At 41.7% G+C, this 21,381-nt stretch overlaps 1 protein-coding gene across 9 annotated transcripts in view; it reads right to left on the reverse strand.

The window, feature by feature from the left end:
• Positions 1–21,381, reverse strand: part of mybpc1 (myosin binding protein C1) — a 58,991-nt gene that overhangs the window by 35,104 nt on the left and 2,506 nt on the right. For 5 of the 9 annotated variants that reach the window (XM_080420755.1, XM_080420753.1, XM_080420754.1 and 2 more), the window contains exons 2-8: positions 11,577–11,606; positions 10,193–10,273; positions 7,931–8,152; positions 5,355–5,405; positions 3,523–3,564; positions 2,365–2,406; positions 219–332 (exon numbers count right to left, since the gene is read on the reverse strand). In XM_080420755.1, the coding sequence (XP_080276881.1) occupies positions 219–332; positions 2,365–2,406; positions 3,523–3,564; positions 5,355–5,405; positions 7,931–8,152; positions 10,193–10,273; positions 11,577–11,606 (582 nt within the window). The remainder of the gene's footprint in view (positions 1–218; positions 333–2,364; positions 2,407–3,522; positions 3,565–5,354; positions 5,406–7,930; positions 8,153–10,192; positions 10,274–11,576; positions 11,607–21,381) is intronic. The other 4 variants (XM_080420757.1, XM_080420756.1, XM_080420758.1 and 1 more) reach the window with 4 other exon arrangements.

The following is a 21,381-nucleotide window of genomic DNA, read 5'->3' on the forward strand; positions in this document are numbered from 1 at the left end:
AACAAAAGTACAATATTTGCCTCTGAGATGTAGTCGAGTAGAAGTAAAAGTATTAAACATTGGAAATACTCCAGTAAAGTAAAAGTACCTCAAGTACAGTACTTGAGTCGAGTAAATGTACTTAGTTACTTTACACCACTGCGTTTTGGACATACAGTACGAGGCTTCCACCGACAGCAACGATCATGCTGACCTCATGTGCGTTTCTCCTCACTCACCCACATCCACAGAGTTGATTGGCTCAGGTTTCTCTATGAGCAGAGTGGACAGTGGTGGAAGCTCCACGGGTTTCTCCAGGTCGTCTGGGTTCATAGCTTCTCCCAGAGACCACACTGGATCAAGCAGGAGAGACACACACACACACACACACACACACACACACACACACACACACATGTGTGCGCGCGCGCGCGCACACACACACACACACACACACACACACACACACACACACACACACACACACACACACACACACACACACACACACACACACACACACACACACACGCACCATCACACAGGGGTCTCCTTTGCTGTTGATCAAGAATAGTCAGAGGCGGTACAGGTATAGAATGTCATAGACCCACCTTTTCTTTTGAAAGTGTTCACATCACCGGAGGAGAGACATACAGTACATGACAGATGTTAGGTGCTGGGCAATTAACCGAAAATATATCAAAACCAACATTTAGAACCTCTAATCAAAGTAATGTTGCTCATGAATGGAATAATTCGAGAATCCGTTTTTATATAATTTTTTTATTTCTCATAATCGAATTGACACACAAAAACCTTAAAGGGATTCACCCAAAAATAGTATATAAAATAATCGTTCATCAATCGTAATCGAGGTGAAAGTTTGAAATAATCATGATATTGATTTGAAGTCATATCACCCAGACCTAAATGACGTCCAATGTTTTCAACACTCACTCACTGTCACCATACATCAAACTCCTTGACAACTGCTGTTAAGCTCTTTGCAAGACGGAAAGCATGGAACAGACAATATGGAACAATGAACATAATATGTCATCAAAAAACATTTTCATCAATATCTTATACAGTTAGATGAGACAAAATAATGGTTAGGATAAATTCTTAATTTTTGGAGTCTTCTTTAGGTCTTCATCTCGAGGCACTAAAAACCGCTGCGATATTTGAGAAGAGATCCTACTCGACAAGTTTAATATTGGTGTGTGTGTGTGTGTGTGTGTGTGTGTGTGTGTGTGTGTGTGTGTGTGTGTGTGTGTGTGTGTGTGTGTGTGTGTGTGTGTGTGTGTGTGTGTGTGTGTGTGTGTGTGTGTGTGTGTGTGTGTGTGTGTGTGTGTGTGTGTGTGCGTGCGTGCGTGCGTGCGTGCGTGCGTGCGTGTGTGTGTGTTCTTTTTTTTTATGCCAATGAAAAAGATGACTCCAAAGGCCTCATAGCTTCCTACAAGCGGTGTAGCAGATAAGCAGCACGTTTGCTATGGTGTTTGAGGAGACCCATCTTTTTCATAGCGACAGATGCTGTAAGCTTCAGCTCTTCCAGGCATTCGACCAGCTATGTAAAGTATATACACTATACAGTATGTACAGTATGTACAAAAGGAAAATAAATATTTGAGATTCTTCTCAAAGTGTAAAAATAAAAAGTCCATTGACCGTATTCTGGTTTGGTGGTGGAAGTCTTCATGTTTTTTTACTTAACCACTTGAATCCTAGCATCCCTATTCTGGGAACACTCACCGAAAATAGACGATCTACAAGCTAACACCGCGTCCTGATGCGATGCATTGTGAGCTTGTAGGTCTGCTATATTCGGCAAAGAGATTTTGGTGTAGAGGGATAAAAAAAATCAAGTACAGAGCCGATCACTACACGGTCAACTAAGTATTTGTTTACTAAGTAAACGTAGAGGTAGCAATACCACAATGTGGAAATACTCTGATACAAGTCAAGAGTAGCAAAAAATATAATTAAAGTAGTCAAAATTACTCATTATGCAGAATGGTACATTCCACAATCATATTATTGGATTGCAATTAGTAATGCATTAATGTTTTCATCACCTTTTAATGTTGCAGCTCATAAAGGTCGGCGGGGCCGTTATATGCATATGCAAATTACATGTTATGTGTAGTGTCGTGTAGCCAGGAGATCGATGGGACATCTCCGCCTATAGAGATCTCTGATCATCTGCCTACGCGAGACTATCTTATGTGCTGCTGGGTAGCTCAACCTATAATGATACATCATAACAGTTAATGTATGTTTTTATATCTAAGTCTGATTCAAGTCAATTGTAAAAGTACCTCAGAGTTGTATTTAATGCACTTTTTTTCTTCTTTTTTTTTTACTGCCGTTGTGACCTATTATTACCTGAGTCTTTTCTCCCCATGGCCGACATTGGGACGCTATCATCTAAACAAAGACAGAGAGAAATTTACAGTATATTATAAGAAATAGTACTGTAAAGTCCACTGAGGCAAACACACACACACACACACACACACATAGGCAAGCAGGGTTAGCAAGCAAAAAAAGGTATCTTTAAGAGCTGTGTATGAGGAATTCTGAATCAAAAGCCTGGTTCTCAGATTGACATCTGACAGATTTACTGTCAGATGTTCTACTGATGTTAAATTAGTAAATAAAAGCCAGTGGTGGGAAGTAACTAAGTACATGTACTCAAGCACTGTACTTAAGTACAATTTTGAGGTATCTGTACTTTACTTGAGCATTTCCAATTTCCAATATTGGAGGCAAATATTGTACTTTTACTTTTACTGCACTACAATTATTTGAAAACTGTAGTTACTAATTACTTATTAGTAACAGATATAAATGATTACATTATAAAACATACAATAACCACTTAAGTCCTATTTTATACCTAGGCTATTTGAAAATAGCAGATCTACAAGCTCACAAACGCGTCGCATCACGACGCGTTGTGAGCTTGTAGATCTGCTATTTTCAAACATTTCAGTACTTTTACTTTTGGTACTTTAAGTACATTTTGATACCAATCAAAATGCAAGTGCATTTTGAACACCAGACTTTTACTTGTAACAGAGTGCTTCTACATTGCAGTATTGATACTTTTACTTAAGTAAAACATTTGAGTACTTTTTCCACCACTGATAAAGCTAATAAATGTTAATTGCTGCTTCACATGCTAAATGCGGCTTTTGATCATGGATATGATCTGCAATTGCTTTATGATTAGAATTCCAAATGTACAGTATTCAAATAAATGTACGTTTATGTGGGCAGACTGTACTGTATGACCAGAAAAAAGGTTTTACATATTCTTTTTATAAGGTTATGTTAATAATCTACTGTGTATTAGCAATGACATTTGTTTTAAATCTCCAGTTTTGTCTGTTATAAATAGTGATAATTATGTCCAAACACACCCAAAACTTCTAGAAATAAACATGTCTCCTAGCATGTTTCCTACATTCTGATTTAGAGATGACTACCGGTGAGGTCAGAGGTTCTATAATGGCGGTTAGGTTAACAGAGAGATCTTACTAGGCAGCTCAATAGAGAGTTTCTTGAGTGAACTGGAATCCTCTGCAGAAAGAACACAATATATTGATATTAATCAATTTTAACTAATGTAGACGATGGTTTGTATAATAGTGTAAATATCCCTTAACAAAATTGTTATTGATAACAGATGCAAAAACCTACTGCTCAATCCCTTGAGCAGCACAAAATGACAACAAATTATTCATTGGTCTTTTCCAAATACAATTGAGATTGCATAAAGGTAACTACAAAACAAGAACATAATTACAGCATATTCATAAGGAACACAATTCTAGTTTAAGAATCCATGTATTATTTTCATGAATGACTACCGTTTGATCTGTATTTGTCAACATGAAAGGTTTTCTCCCAATCCTAGAAATCAGAACTAAACTCACACAGATGACCAGAAAATGTATAGACCAAGAAAACAAGCCTGTTTTCCCCACATGTCATTCTCTGTTTGTGACACCACACATTAGAATGGACTCTGTGAAACATATTGATACTGTATACTACCTCTATATGAATAACATATTTAAATCGTCTTTAAACGCTACACAGTCAAATCTGGTATTTTAATTTATCTCTGAGAGTGTAGAAATATACCCTACGGGTCAGGAATATTTCATTTATATTTGGTCTAAAATATATTATTACAAACAATAACACATTATAGAACAATACATGTATAACATTGCATTATATAGAACATATACTGTATGCATACTGTATACATGATAAGCATCCATGTATTTATCTTGTTCAAATAATATATACATGTGGTCAGATGTAATTGTCACATCCATACCTTTATTTTAATCAAATAAAGGTTAATGCACAGAAAAATCCTCAGTGTTAATTTGTACATTTTGTACACACTCAGTTAAAGGTGGTGTAAGTGATATATTTAAATACAAAATAAATATATATATTTATATTCTGACAGTAATCATCTGACAGTAATCAAAGTGTTTGTTCAGTAACAGGAGTCTCCCTGTTTCCCCAGCTCTTTAATAAACAGAAAATACTTTTTCAGGTCGGGATACCAATTGCATCCAATCAGAGAACCTGCTCCTTGTTTTGCTTCATCACTTAAAATTTCACTTATCCTGTATACAACGAGTTCTCTCTCTCCTGTTTGGATAAAATTGGTATCCTGATCTGAAAACGAATGATCTGTTTACTAATGAGCTGGAGAACCGGGGAGACCGCTGTTACTGAAGAAACACTCGATAGCAATGATTACTATAAAAAAATAGAGCCAATTAACACTTAATTTAACAAGGAAATATCACTTAAACCCCATTTAAATGAACACTGAGCAGTTTACTGTGTGTGCTTGTAGGAATGATGCTGTGGCGTTCTGATCATTTTGCACAGATAGCACACAGTAACTTTACTGTATGTATGTCATGGACATGTCATACATGACAATAGATTCTGCTTCTCTGTTGACTCACTTATCTTTGCACTTGAACTGCTGCAACACCAGGACCCCTAATATACCTGCCCTGTTGTTAGGACAGAAAAATATGGTGTGTGTGTGTGTGTGTGTGTGTGTGTGTGTGTGTGTGTGTGTGTGTGTGTGTGTGTGTGTGTGTGTGTGTGTGTGTGTGTGTGTGTGTGTGTGTGTGTGTGTGTGCGAGCGTGTGTGTGTGTTGTTTTTGAGGTATTTCCATAACATTTCCATAGAGTTGACATACTGTAAGTCCTGACCGGGCAGCCGTCCGTCACGAGGTGATCGAGATGGAGGTGACGAGAAGATAATAAGGAAGTAATGAGGAGGGTAATAAGGATGTAATAAGGACGGGAGTGTCAAGGTTACCAACCTGCCGGGGGTGTTGGGGAGGGGCTAGTGGCCGAGGCATCATCATCTTTACCTGAAATAAAGGGGTTGATTGACACATAGAACCCGACTATCAAGCAACGTTCCAAGTCCCATCACTGGCAGGCCAACAAGACACAAGACCGGCAAGACCGCTACGAGCCGTCGGATGTGACATGCGAGGCGAGACAAGGCTTGGGACCCGAGCGTCGCATGCAGCGATGTATAGCGGCAAGACTCCAGTCTAATCTAACAACACTGACTTGTGTCCTGTGTGAGACTATAAATATAATGAAAGTGTGAGGTCACTCTTGTGTGTGAGATCAAGGCATTGTGCTCGGCACCGCAAGCTTCTCAGGCTACTCAAAGATTCACACACACAGAAACACACGCACGCGCGCGCACACACACACACACACACACACACACACACACACGCATACTGTGCACACGTGTTTGTGAGAGAACGTGAACCCAAAAATGGTCAGCCTTCAAGTCGCAGCCACAGAAATGCATCCGCAATAACAACAGGGTGCAACCAACGGTTAAATTGAAATTATGTAACCGATATGAGATCACCATTCGTTAATGCTTTCTATACTGTTTGTGTGTGTCTTTGTATACACAAAACCTTATACTCTGCCTGCAGTAGGTGAGCGTGTCCATAGCACAGCAGCAAGGAAGCAAAGGCCATCGCTGTCTATTAAGCGGCTTCGTCCCAAAATTAACTGTGATTCAAATAGTCAAGCATCTTTCCATTACCCAGCTTGAGTGCCTCTTATCTCTTATGTAGATTAAAAAAATAGTCACTAGCCACTGTAAGACTGCATACTGTAGCATTACCTCATCCTACTGTACTTCTAGTCTTACTATAGCCCCATTACGAACCTCTCCCTCCGCTATACAGCTCCGAGATGAGGTCCCACTGGGCTGGCTACCAGCAGCGTTAGAACACTGGCAAAGGGTCCGTGGATTACCTTTTTCACCACATCGTATCCAAAAACTAAAGGTAGTCCCCTAAACCTACAGACGTTTGGGGATTTTGTGGAACCCTAACTTTTTAGAACGGGGTTGTAAAAAACGTTTAAATTGCTTATTTAGTCAGCCTGTGGCCATGTTTCCCATTCAACCCGGAAGAACCTGCTCCCGGTTCGGGTACAATGGGAAAACATGGCCACAGGCTGACTAAATGTTTCGCCCCGTTCTAAAAAGATAGGGTTCCGCAAAATCCTCAAACATCTGTAGGTTTAGGGGACTACCTTTAGTTTTTGGATACGATGTGGTGAAAAAGGTAATCTACGGACCCTTTGCCGGTGTTCTACCGCTGCCAGTAGCCAACCCAGTGGGACCTCATCTCTGAGCTGTATAGTGGAGGGAGAGGTTTGTAATGGGGCTAGTCCTACTATGAATCCTGCAATGAAATGGAGAAAAATCTGTCTGTCCATCTGTGTATCTGCATCCACTCAATCTGAAAATGCAAGTGGGCATTCAGCATTGGCATATAGGCAGGGACTGACAAAGCAGATTCTTCCATTTTCCCTAATGTAAGCCGTTTATTACCATGTTTGCCAAGTCAGTACAGTAGTTGGGGCGCCAGGCTATGGGATCTGAGTCATGGTCACATAATCCGGACGGCCATGCCATGGTTTTATTGATTGTTGTTTGGTTGAACTTGTCAGGGACACCTCACATTCACAACCAAATGGTGCACGGGCTCTGCGATCACAGTGATCCGAAAGTAAAGCTAAAAAGTTAATGCAGATCATCATTGTATGCTGGCGTGGATATTTATAGGCTATAGTTATATGGTAGACTGAGATCATTCGCTCTGCCAGTTTGCATATCCTGTCTAGAGAGAATAAGCGGATACTGAAACAAATGTGCGTGTAGTATGTTTGTGTGAGTATTACCAGATACAGTTTTGGAGTAGGTGGACGCTAAGACCGGATGGCACTATAGTTAAAATGGAATGGAAACCAGGCTTTCCATAGTTACTGCCTGGGGACAGGTTAGTTACAAGGTGACTTTGGTCTAGACAGCGGAAACGGCATTTATTTGAAAGGTTATTGACATTGAGATGAGGGAATGCTTCAGTATAAGCTATGAGAAATTGAAGCTGTTCATTAGCATTTTTGGTAAATGTGCACATAGTTGGGGCGCTTCCCCAGGTATAGACTAGTAGCTGCTTAAAGGGCACCATTGCAGATTTTGAACCTGAATCCATTCTACAGCGAAAGTCTGACATAACACTCCCCAATGTGTTCTGCATGTCAAGAACTCACTCTCAAAGGCACACAAACATGTCAGCCTAAAATTAAGTGTATTGACATGATTTATGTGCTAATGGCCGACCGAGATTGGAGAGTAACACACCGAACGCATTTGGAAGTGTTTTTCGCATGTTCTCCTCACGATAGAATGAGAGGATTTAGGTTCAAAACTGTCAAAGTTGCCATTTAACCGGAGTTTCCAGACTTCCATGGCTGGTTTCAGTGGCATTAGAGTGGATGAGCTTTTTCAGACGCATGCACTTTGACTGAGAGAGAATTGGAGACTGATTATAGAGGAATCGATACTTACCGCTCGGCTGAGAAGAGCAAGGGGCCTCTTCCGTTACGGCAGAGTTTACGGCAGAGTTACCCGTCTCAACTTGCTCTTTGACCTCCCCAGCCCCAGCGGGCTGTGGTTGGTTAGAGCCATTGCGTACAGGTTCTGGTTCCGTAGCTACCACTGCCTGTACGGGCTCAGGTTCTGTGGGTTCTGGTTTGGTCCCTTCAGTCTCTAAAGCCTCTGCTGCAGGTTCTGTACAGCAGACATATAACGCCAGGCTTGAGCAGCAAGCTTCGAGCACAAAACATTGGTGGCCTCGCAAGTCATTGCTTGCTCATACGAGGCGTGCAGGAGTGGCATATGACCAGATAGTCGAGTTTCATTTGCTACTTTGCCATACGAAGTGCTCGCCGAAAATAATAATCAAGTAAGAACTGAGAAACGTGATGCATCAGCGACTCGTTTTCAGTAGAAAATCACATTTTCGCCGAGCGATGCGGTCGAAGTGTCTCTTCCCAGTGACATTTGGACAAGAAGACCATAAAACTATTAGATGAATTAAGAAAACTTAATTAGGACCTTCTAGTCAAGTCCATTGATGAGATATTATCATGGGATAATATCCTATAACATATACAGTATTATTATGTACAGGCGTTCGTAACAATGGAAGTCCTATCTGGTCACAGCATATGTGTGATGTTGAGACATCATGGAGTCAGGGCTTTACCAGCTATTTCTTTGATTATTATAAAAAAGAAAAAAAAACGTAATTTCCTACTGATTTGTTCAATTCAGAACATGAGAATGGAGAGAGACAGCGAGGGGGCGTTGCATGTCAGCAAGTGGTTGATATGCAACGCAGGTCCCCAGCTGGGAATTGAACCAATCACATAGTTGACTATTGGCTGTGCCCCCCTCCCCTCCACTATTACAAGTACATTTTACACAGTTAAGAACTCTTTCAGTGCCACAAGACGTCAAATACGTCATGAGGCCTGACGCCCCGTGTGCCACAAGACGTCAAATACGATTTGAAGATTTGCTGCTCCATTCACTTCTTGTTTAACTTTTTACTGAAAAAGGCTGTATCTCGGCTCCTAAGCACTTTTTTTTTTACAATTAATTTTGGTTGTGGCACTCAGAACCAAAATTCCATAAATAAGCATGGCACTGAAAGAGTTGAACATACCAGCCTTTTTGACACAAGGGTCCTTTGTCAGTCTTACTTTGTTAATTGTGCCATAGGAGCCCCCAGGCCCATGAATACAGTATGTGCATAGAGTTACTTATGAATTATGACACAATGGACCTGAATTACAAAATCTGCAGTGTTCCACCCAGTCTATGTGTTGAAGTGTCATGATGTGTAATGGGTTCAATTCAGAGAGGACTCATGTCATGTATGTGCAAATGTACAGTGACAAAACAACTAAATGGGGACAAAATTATAATTCTAAAAAGAGGCTGCTATAGTTCTTTTAAAAAAAGGTTTAGTGGTCCGGTATAGTGTGTAGTGGTCCGGGCACCTAGGCTGCTGGTGCAGCCTGATAGCGCGTCGCGGGTTTGAGTCCCGATCCCAACGACCTTTGCTGCGTGTCACTCCCCATCTCTCTCTCCTCATTTCCTGTCCTGTCCTGTACTGTACTCAATAAAGGGCAGAAAAACACCAAAAAACTAAATAAAAATAATAATAAAATGCAACCTGAAAACAGCTGTAGATTATTGTTGCGTATTTTTTGTGCCAATTCAGGAATCATTCTATTGCCTACTAGAGAGCTGCTCTTTTACAGAGAGAGAGCGAGTATGAACCCAGCTTATCCCTGATGTCTCTTCACACACCTCCTGAATGCAGGAAATACAGTCACACAGCCACAGCCTGTTAGTAGCACCAAGCAAACCAAGCAAAGTGCATCCGGAGCAGTGAACGTGTTGAGTTGGTGCGGTCTAACCTAGTGAACGTCTTTTTTTTTTTTTTTTTTTCGTGAATCTACAGTGTAACGTAAACACTAGTAACTACGTACGGAACAACAAAAGTGCAAGGGTACCCCTCCAGGGGGCGCTGTATGTGAATTAAACCATGAACAGTGATGAAACACACACACACACACACACACACACACACACACACACACACACACACACACACACACACACACACACACACACACAACACGTGAAGTGAGTGCAATGTGCAACAAACATACACTCTGGGGAGGAGGCAGTGGGGGTGGGGTAGGGTGGGGTTTGGGGTGGGGGTGGGGTAAGTGTGGCCGGGGCAGGGTTACCCACCTTGGGGTGGGGGTGAAACCTCCAGGTATATCTCAGGTAAGGGCATGATGGCACCGTTACTGTCTGGGGGGGCAACGCTCTCTGAGCATGACAGATATAGTGGTGGGTTGAACAGATGCTTTTTATAGCACAGAGCTTCAGCTTCTAAGTAACACACGCACGCAAGCACACACGCTCACACGCACGCACACACGCACACACGCACACACGCTCACACACAGTATGGCAGTATGGCACCGATTTGATTATTTTGCCGATAGACACAGGAGTAACTATTGGGGCCTGACCTTCAACTCAAACACTATAGATGTAAAGTCCACACTGAATGTTTGATGAAGGTGATTCACTGTTAGAATACAAAGTAGAGTACGATAATTACACCCCATATCATGTTGGATTATGAACATGGCCTAATTAATCCACGTGCAATTAATTAGCACATCTAATGATCCCCGTATAGGTGATGATCAGCGTTTCTAATTGGTTACTATTTAAAGCACTGACCACGATGTGTTCTGCAGCGGTTTCGCCGCATTTCTGGGGAGATATTAACGGATCCAATGCAGCTTGAGCTCCAAAGGACGTCCCAAGGATGTTTGAAGCTCTCAAGATGCTCTCCCCGCTCCGGGGTCAAACCCTGGGCGTCGGCAGACAGCCAATCGCATGCCGGCGGCGCCTTGGTCACTTGGGAGGCCAAGGGTGCCAGCTGAATCAACACACGGTAGGGGGGGGGATCAGCCGGCCTGGCGGGTGGAATGCCGGAGATTCTGACCACTTGGGTGAACCCGCGGCGGCGGTGTTGATGTCGCGCGGTATTGGCTCCAGATTTACACTCTTCCACTGTTTGAACGTGGTGGGCTGTGTTTGCACATTCTCGCTCGGACCCCCAGGACTTTGACAGTCATATTACGTTGTGTATACACAGCCACGGTATCACTACAGTATGTGCTTCAGGAGCTAGAACACAAACAACCACTGTGTTGTGTTAATTAACATCAGTGGTGGGCAAACCTTTTCATTTCAAGGACCCCCCCCCCCCAATTGATTAAGCCGCAGACCCCTCCCCCACTCCCCCCCTATTTTGAAAAGTTGTTTGTTGCTAGATCAGATTTTGTATTGAATTCTACAACCGTCTATACTGTAGTTGGGGAGAGGTCAGTGGAGAGAGTAAAACCTATTATCTGAATATAGCCAACAACATTCTCTCATCGGGCTAACTTCTATGGGGGTCCCTGGACCCCCACTTTGAGATCCACTGGATCCACTCCAGACCGTGCATTGCTGCAGCTCTTGCACACATTCCTTGAGAGTTTTGTTTTATTTCATTTTGACGTTCCCTGTAATGGTACAGAAGAAAAGCAGGGTGACATCGGCGGTCACTCACCTTCTGGCTGGTGGCCGTTGGCCATCCCATCTGAAAGAGAAAAAAAGACAAAAGAGACAATAAACTTCTGACACTCTGAACTCCAAAAATGATCTTTCACTGATCTTTGTGGATGCTGTGATGGAGTCAGCATTAATCAATGAACGTCTGTTTGCTGTTTTCTCACGCATGTTGACCCTTAACCACTTAAAGGGATAGTTCACCCCCAAATGACTTTTTTTCTATCGATTAGTCACCCCATGGAGACTTGAATTCATGGATATTTTTTTAGTTTTTGTCGCATTCCCAAGGCAATAATTTGATGACCAGCAGTGGTTCCGGTAGGACACAAAGAGTCATCAAATTATTGGCTTAGGAACGTGACAAAAACTAATATATATTCATGAATTGAAGTCTCCATGGGGTGACTAATCCATAGAAAAAAAGTAATTTTTTGGGTGAACTATCCCTTTAAGCCCAGTACAATTCATAGTATGACGAATAGCGAAAATAACCAGTCTGCCAAGTTTTAAGGGAAGATTTTGTTCGCCTACTGTACAATACCATGCTCAAAATAGGGACACTGCAGGTTGAAAGTGTTAATACTGTATATTCTTTCATCTCTTAGTCATGTTGTCTTTGTATCGTGGTGCTGGCACCTCGTGTCTAGACATCAGACGGTCTTAAGTGATTATGTTGGAGACACCTATTATATGACACACTGTCAAGGCTGGTCAAACCAACAACAGTGGTCGAAAAAGTACTCAAATTTTTTGGTAAAAATACTGCAATGTAGAAATACTCTGTTACAAGTGAAAGTCGCATTGTGAGCTTGTAGATCGGCAACTTTGAAATGGCCGAAATGTATATAGGGCTGAAGTAAAAATGCCTCAAAATGGTACTTAAGTACAGTACTTGAGTAAATGTACTTTATTACTTTACACCACTGCAAACCAACGCTGGGGGTTGCAACAATCAACACGTACAGTATCTGGCAATGCAATTCTAAACCTACCGTGTTACAGGACCTGATGCTAGATCCTCAGCACATCAAAGCATCCATGTACTGTATGTACTATGTATCCACTGGCATGCAACGACTGGGTTAAACAATTAACCTTGTGGGTTATTAGTGGGTTAGTGCAGTGGTTCTCAACCTTTTCAGGCCGCGATACCCAAATATTATCATATTTGAACTGGGGATCCCCCCCGGCCCCCCACCACCCTGACAAGCACTTGGAATTGTAGGAGTTGAGGCATGCATTCAATTTTGTTTTGACTCGGATCCACAGATAAATATTGTGAAAATAACCTCATATGAGCTTGAGGCCAATGTTTGGCCAATGTTTGACCAGTTATTATAGTAGGCTATAGTTTGTTGATTACATTTGATGCAGTAGTGGTCTTTTTCATTTCATTTCTTTCTTTTCTTTATAGGTATCAAAAAGGTCTTAAAAGTCCTACTTGTCATCTCCCCCCCCCCAATCATGTGGGGGGGGGGAGTCATAGTCTTTTGAATCAAATTCCATTTAGTTTTAGGCATATTTCAGTCATCTGAAATGTTTTACTGTTAGTCTAGTTTTAGTCGACTAAATATAATGAAATTATAGTCGACTACATCTACAGTTGATTTAGTCGACTATAATGTGCCTTGATGGAGTTGTAATGGCTGGTTGCATGCTGAAAATTGCAGATCTATAGCTCACAACGTGTTGCGCTGCGACACGTTGTGAGCTTCAGAGCGCAACACCCGAGCGCAACATCCGAGCGCAACATCCGAGCGCAACCGAACATAAAATGACTTGCCTTTTAGTTCTACTGGATCTCTTCTCCACTAGTCCCTCACTAACACTTTAGTGTAGTTTTTATTTGTTGACGAAATTGTCAATATATTTAGTCTTAGTTTTAGTCATCATAGCTTAGTTTTTATTTCGTTTTCTTCAGTGAAAAAAAGGTAGTCGACAAACATTTTTCGTCATAGTTTTAGTCGATGAAATCAACACTATCCCTGCGTGACCAGCTACAAATTAAAGCTACAAAAACAAGTTGAGCTGACTTCAACTATTTTCAGTGCTTCAGTGACGCGGTGAAGCGTCAATCAATCATGCGGTTTTGTTTCACCATTTCCACCTTCTCTCTATCCACACAATTCCTGCTTGTAATGGAGGACAAAGTAATTTTTTTGCCATCAGCCCACATTCCCTGTTCTTTTTAATGAGCCTTTAGGTTGTCCTTTCCTTGTACATGTAGATCTGCTATTTTTGCTATATCTTTTGAAAAGCTTTGACATTTTTAAAGATATTTTGACAATAATGACATGCTCATAGTGAGAATTGAAATCCCCCATGCACGCACGCGCACACGCACACGCACACACACACACAGGCCGCGGCCTCTACTTTGAAAAGCACTGCTCTAGCCTGTCAGGTTCAGTCTCAACATGGTGATAAGTGCTGTCATGCCAGTTGGTGGCCACTCTGTGTGCCAGGCACAACAGCCTCTCTGTTAAGCCCCGTTCATACTTTGCCGTGCGGCGGTGTTGCGCACCGAGAATAGCAGACCTACAAGCTCACAACGCGTCGCGGATACGACGCATTGTGAGCTTGTAGGTCTGCTATTCTCGGCCGTTCTCGTCTTGCGACGGAGCATAAATTAGGCTTTAATGTCCCACAGGATGGAATGACAGGAGTTATGCTGCAATCCACGCGGAACTTTCAGCACTACACAAACATCCTGAGCGTTCATTTAACTCAGGGTGGACAAATACTGTAGGCCCTAACTGACAAGCCTGTGGCCCCGAGACAAGAGGCTCTTTACTGCATCCATTCAGTAGTGAGTGATGGACAAAGTACTCAACCCCTAGTACTCGAGTATGACTTTATACTCCTGGTCAAATGTTACTCAACTACAAGTGAAAGTTGCTCAGTCAAATTTGTACTTGATTTAAAGTACTTGGGGTGCTTGCTTTAAACAAAACAAAAACTTGTATATGGAAAAGCACCAATTTTCAAGTACATTTTCTTTTTAATATGAATGTATGCTGTATATTACTTGTGAAAACGTTGCAATGTTCCCCAAAACATGTTCAAAAATTAAAATTTCAGATTATAGTTAGCCATTTTCACTGTATTTTGTAAAGAGGGTTTAAATGGTTAATTCATAATGTATTTGTGTGAGTTTGGGTAGGGAGGAGTCAAAAGTACAATAATTGTCTTTGAAATCTTGTGGGCTGAAAGACATACGCTTCGAAAATAAATGTAATAATAAATACTCAAGTAAATGCACTTCATGCATGCAATACTCATTTCTTCACTGTGTCCACCATTTGGGAAACTGACTACTGACTACTCTGGTCCACCCGTGTACAGTCTATTAACCCCTTTGCACCATTTATGAGCACCGTGCCAGCGTCTTTCTTCTCTGCTGTCTGTCCAGCGTTCTGCCTGTCTGCTGGGCATTCCAGGTCAGAATTAGACATAATCTCACCTCATGAAAAAAGCCTGTCACAGCTGGGCCCACCACCGCACTAGAAGTCCTGCAGGGTCATGAGACTCGCTCTCCGTCTCATCCCCCTGGACATAATGAGTGTTGAGAGGTATTGTTTTACCTCCCAGGCCAGCTAACGGGGCCTGCAGGTATTTTCAGCTGTTGGCCCTGCTGGCTTGGAGACAGATGGGCTCATACAAGGCTCCAGGCGTTAGCCAAACTGCCCTATCTTCCTAATATAGACTTCCATGGCTCTATTAAAGACGTGCCATGGCACTCACTCGCTGAGGACAGCTCAGAAACCTGTCCACCAGTGACATCATCGATGGCGATTCCAGAATTGAAACTACAGCCTTTTCTCTTCCTGAAAAGTTAGCATTCTGAAATAGAAGCCATTGTTCTTACATTAATGAGAATAAAATAATAACGTTTTGAAATCTGGTTTGAATTGACCAAACCTGCCTACCGATGTCAATGGTGGGCAGGTTTCTGAACTGTCCACAGTCTTCCTCTGAGTGAATAGACAGAAATTGTGTCATCTTATAATGAACATTCGTGAGGAGCAATATTATGAAGACATGGTTAAAATGGTGGAAGTGGTCCTTTAAGCCCGATTCATAAATTAGCAAAAATAGCCGATCTACAATCTCACAATGCATCATGATGCAATCAATGCCCTGTGAGCTTGCTATTTTAGAAAAAAAAAGAAAAAGAACGATTGTGAATGAATGGTTGCAGAAAACAATATATGTGTTGATCTAAAATCTGAATGAGCCATCCACGTAAATGAGTTAGCCAAAAGCTTATCTGTAGTCCCTGAGCAGGATGTTAAAAGTGATGATATACAGTAGCTATCCATACAAAAACAGACATCAGTACAATACAAGACAAGTAGATACAGGAGACAGAACAATTACAGTAAAATATGATAAATGACACCAGTGACAAATGGAGCTGATATTAATTACCCATGATTACAAATTTGGTTAGCTTTAAAGGAGCTACACCATGAATTTAAAAAAAATATTTGATATTTAATATCATATGGTGCATGTCCCTCAAACCTTTTTCAAAAGGTTTGAGCCTAAATCATCACTCAGATATACTCATCCCAAGTCAATTGTCTCTGGCTTATACAGCACTTTCAGCTGCAATACCAAAACGTCCTCTTGGGCAGGGGGGGGCTACTGAGCAATTCTGTCTGTTAATAAAAAAAAATATTAAAAGAAATTATGAAAAAATAAATAAAAAAAAGGAAAATTTCTGCATAAAAAGAAGCATCTAAGAAAAATACAAAATCGAAAGAAAAACACTTTGAACATTTTTTAACAATTCCACCAAGTGTTTGAGGTGCCTGTTTCACCCACTTCCGGGGGGCGGAGCCAAAATCCGAGCCCGAAGTATTTGTTCGTAGACCCCCACTTAGGGGGGGTAGAAAAAGTTTCGGAGCGATTCGGGCACTTTTCATTTAACATTGGGTTTGCCATCATTAATGTTTGTGACATCATAAACATTTCCATTCTGAGATCGCCTGTTCAGACACGCCCATTCTGGAAATCCATGAAATGAGAAGGAATGACTGAATTAAAAAGAAAAACATTTTTTTGGGTACAAGAGACACTGGGGACCCCAAAAAATACAAAAAACCAAGAAAAAAGTGATTTTCATGGTGTAGACCCTTTAAGATCTTAAGGTTGAATTTGAAGGTCAAATAGTTGGTGGTCTCTCACTTCGGTAGGGGGACTATTCCAGTGATGGGAGGCTCTACCAGAGAAGACTGTTTCACCAAACACACTCCGTCTGAATGGTACATCACAGTCCCCTCTGGTAGTTGCCCTTGTTGCTCTGCCACCACTTTCCCTTCGCTCTATGAACTGTTTCAGTGGAGGAGGTGCAAGCCCATTTAAAACCTTAAAAATTAGACAAGCATCTGCAAAATGTTTAAAGCTATCAAAATTTAATAAATTATACTTTTGAACTACATGGCACTATATGCTATACTATATGGTTTCCGGATTGGTTTTAGTATACCGGTAGGTGTAGGCTTGTTAGCGGTCGTTCTCACAGATGTTCTAGCAACTACATTGAATCTAGATGTCATCCACATGTTTCCACAGGCAGAGATGTCAGATGGTTAAGGCTACACAAGACTAAGGTTAAGCGTCTTGCTCAGGGACACTTCAACACGTACACCCACTCAGCATGCGGGCGACCCCCAGAACTACTGTTCTACTCCTGGAAGGACTCTGAAGGCCAAAGGTCAAAATGAGGAAACTGGCTTTAAGGCGACGGCTGTGTCTACCACGGGTGTGTCTGGGTGTTGGTAATTAGCAGTTGACAGGCTTCCTGTGTTGTGTGTGTGTGTGTGTGTGTGTGTGTGTGTGTGTGTGTGTGTGTGTGTGTGTGTGTGTGTGTGTGTGTGTGTGTGTGTGTGTGTGTGTGTGTGTGTGTGTGTGTGTGTGTGTGTGTGTGTGTGTGTGTGTGTGTGTGTGTGTGTGTGTGTGTGTGTGTGTGTGTGTGTGTGTGTGTGTGTGATTTATAGCTCAGGATTCTGTAACCGGCGGCCACGGGATGTCAGACGGTGGAGCCCAGGGAGAATGATAGCTTCTGAGGAGTAGTTAATCTTCCTACCAGACACACTTTCTAACAGCTAGAACCCAAGACTTTGAGTGAAGGCTATGCCACGGTGTTGTAGGCAAGTCATGGATATTTACAGGCATTCCGTGCCAAACTTTTCCATGCCAAGGACCTCCAAACAGCCATAGCATCTGGCTGCAGTCCCTCTATTGCAAAATGACTTAAAAACAACACAAAAATGAAAATAACCAATAAACAAGCTCGTAGACATTTTAAACTGCCACTAGAATCGTATTAATTTAAATAATTATAATTTTTCCTCTCCCTCTCTTTTCCACTTGGCCAATTGCGGTGACCAACACTTTGAAAAGCTGTAGTAGTGCAGGGGTCGGCAACCTTTTTGACATGAAGTGCCATGTTTTCATTTTCCTGATAATCAGTGTGCCATATCAACATTAAGTGTAATTATGACACCACATCAAAATTGAATATTTCCAACTGATTATGATTGTCCGTAGGCTATATAACTTCTTCTTTAGAAATATTTTCGTTTACATTAAGGGTGTAATGATCATTAGACTCAATAACCCACCTATCTCCCAGACTCCCTCCCCAGTCAGAGTTATCAGTTTGAATGAATGTAAAATGATGTGCAGGATGTAATTTGTATATAGATGTGAGTGGACACAATTTACCTTTTTTTAAATATTTAATTTGAAAAGAAAAAACCTTTCTCTCACACTTATGCCAGTGTGCAAGTGATCACCCTCCCCTGTGCCGATGTTGGCACCCGTGCCTAAGGTTGCCTACCCCTGTTCTAGTGGATGACGTGAATACTTGGCCTGTAGTCCGTGGGGTCAGAGGTTTCCTGGGTAGACGAGCCCTCAGAATGTCTTTTTCGGGCAGGGGGGGGGGGAAGTGATGCCGGGAGACGACGGAGGAGGAGAGCGCGGGACGCGGATTAAAAGTGCACTCATTCTGAACTATTCCAGGGACCAAGAATCCCCATCCCTGGAGAGCCACAGGCGACTCAGTCACTCCGTCATCTCTCGCCCGACTCTTTTTTAAGGCCTCGAGTGCAGCGACTAAAACAACAAGGGCCTCCTCCTCCTCGTCAGCTGTTCACGGTCATTTAAAGAACAATACTTTTCTACCCATCATTTATGTGCTCTTCTGGACACGGCGGGCTATTTGTGGACGGTGTTTGTGGCAGCCTGGCATCTGTTACCCCGCAGCTCTGTCTCCGAGGGGATCATGGATGTTTACGACGGCAGGCAAAGGGCCGTTTGCATATAATACTAATAAATCTCATTCCGCGAGAGGTGAGTCACGATGGGAGGTTTCAGCAAATCCCCCTTTGGTGCTGAACCTCGCTGCACATCAGAAACTATAAGCTGTTATTGGCACTTAATGCCAACTCCTCATGGACCTCAGAACCAGTGGTGGGAAAAGTACTCCACATTTGTTACTTAAGTAAAAGTATCAATACTGCAACGTAGAAATATGCTGTTACAAGTAAAAGTCCGGAATTCAAAATGTACTTGAGTAAAAGTACAAACGTATTGGTGTCAAAATGTACTTAAAGTACCAAAAGTAAAAGTACTCATTATGCAGAATGTCCCATTACAATTTTTCAAATGCATACATATCTTTTGAAAATAGCAGATCTACAAGCTCACAATGCGTTGCGATGTGACGCATTGTGAGCTTGTAGATCTGCAATTTTCAAATGGTCCAAATGTATATGGCTGAAGTGGTTAATGTATGTTTTCTGATAATAATCAAAATCTACAAAGTAACTAGTAAGTTTAAGTTAAACTAGTAGTTTTCAAATAAATGTAGTGGAGTAAAAGTACAATATTTAGATCCGAGATGTAGTGGAGTAGAAGTAAAAGGAAATTGGAAATACTCAAGTAAAGTGCAAATACCTCAAAATTGTACTTAAGTACAGTATTTAAGTAAATCTACTTAGTTACTTTCCACTACTGCTCAGAACAACCGGCTTCATCGGCCGCAGGCTGCCTAACAACACAGCCAAACATTGAATGAGATAAAACCTGGAGGTTTTAAAGTGGACAGTTGGCCGGGCCAAAAGGTAGATGTGGTGACTTGTCATCTCTGTGAATTTAGTACTGATGCCATTAAAATAACTTCCATGAAAGTAATCTATAAAATCCCTCCCATTCCATCATGTAATCCCCATTGTCCTGACTGAGGCAGGAGAGAATGCACCCAGTGGAGGATAGGTTGAGTGCACAGAGAGGACACTGATAGTGTGTGTGTGTGTGTGTGTGTGTGTGTGTGTGTGTGTGTGTGTGTGTGTGTGTGTGTGTGTGTGTGTGTGTGTGTGTGTGTGTGTGTGTGTGTGTGTGTGTGTGTGTGTGTGTGTGTGTGTGTGTGTGTGTGTGTGTGTGTGTGTGTGTGTGTGTGTGTGTGTGTGTGTGTGTGTGTGTGTGTGTGTGTGTGTGTGTGTGTGTAGCAGTGGTGGTGGAAAAAGTACTTGCATATTTTACTTGAGTAAAAGTATCAATAGTGCAATGCAGAAATACTCTGTTACAAGTAAAAGGCCTGTGTTCAAAATGTTACTTGAGTAAAAGTACAAAAGGTATCAAAATGTACCAAAAGTACTAATGTATTTGAAAATAGCAGATCTACAAGCTCACAACGCGTCGCATCGCAACGCATTGTGAGCTTGTAGATCAGCTATTTTCAAATAGCCTATGTATAAAATAGGGCTAAAATGGTTAATGTATGTTTCATAATATCATAATTTATATCTGAAAATGACCATGGTGTGTGTGTGTGTGTGTGTGTGTGTGTGTGTGTGTGTGTGTGTGTGTGTGTGTGTGTGTGTGTGTGTGTGTGTGTGTGTGTGTGTGTGTGTGTGTGTGTGTGTGTGTGTGTGTGTGTGTGTGTGTGTGTGTGATATTTCAGTTCAAATATTCTTTGCAAATGTAATCACTTTCAACCTGGGGTCGCAATTTTTGTCAAATTCTTTAATGGGATAGTTAAAATATTTTTTTGTTTTTGTCGCATTCCTAAGCCAATAATTTAATGACCGGCAGCGGTTTCGGTAGGAGACACAAAGAGTCTCCTTTGTGTCTCCTACCGGAACCGCTGCTACCTGTCCACTGGTCATCAAATTATTGGCTTAGGAATGCGACAACAACAACAAAAAATTGGAAACGGTAACAAAAAATAGCTCATCTACTGTACAACCTCACAATATGTTGCACATTTGTTTTAATTATTTATTTAAAGCCATTTTGCAATATGGGGGATTGCAGGCTATTTAGGGGTCCTTGACATGGAAAGGTTTGTGACCCCCTGTGTAAATGTACTGTACATGTACATGCCTGATGGCTGAGCAGTAGTTTCAAACAGATGTGTGGTTGTCTGGTCGACTGAGGAATCAATCATTATAACAGCATATCTTCCATGACATCATGTGGCCAGTCTATGGCCTCAGTACCACGACATCTGGGCAACGTTTGTGCCCAATCTGCCCTCTGTTGACTACAAGTGGAAAAGAATATATATATATAATATGTAAAGTAAAATATATAATATGGATGCTGGGGTTCAAGTCGTTAAAAAGTTAACCATTTCAAAAACTATAAAACACGTGAAAAAATATTAATTTGATTCCTCTGCCTTCTGGCAACGTGCACAAGGAATCTGTCGCTGCTTTGTGGCAGAGGTTTGCGAGATTAGCCCCGGTCTCACAGACTCACACACAGACAGAACCTCTTCCAGACGGCTT

Source organism: Gymnoscopelus braueri (assembly GCF_963280865.1).
Source record: "Gymnoscopelus braueri genome assembly, chromosome: 23".
NCBI classification, from domain to species: Eukaryota; Metazoa; Chordata; class Actinopteri; order Myctophiformes; family Myctophidae; genus Gymnoscopelus; species Gymnoscopelus braueri.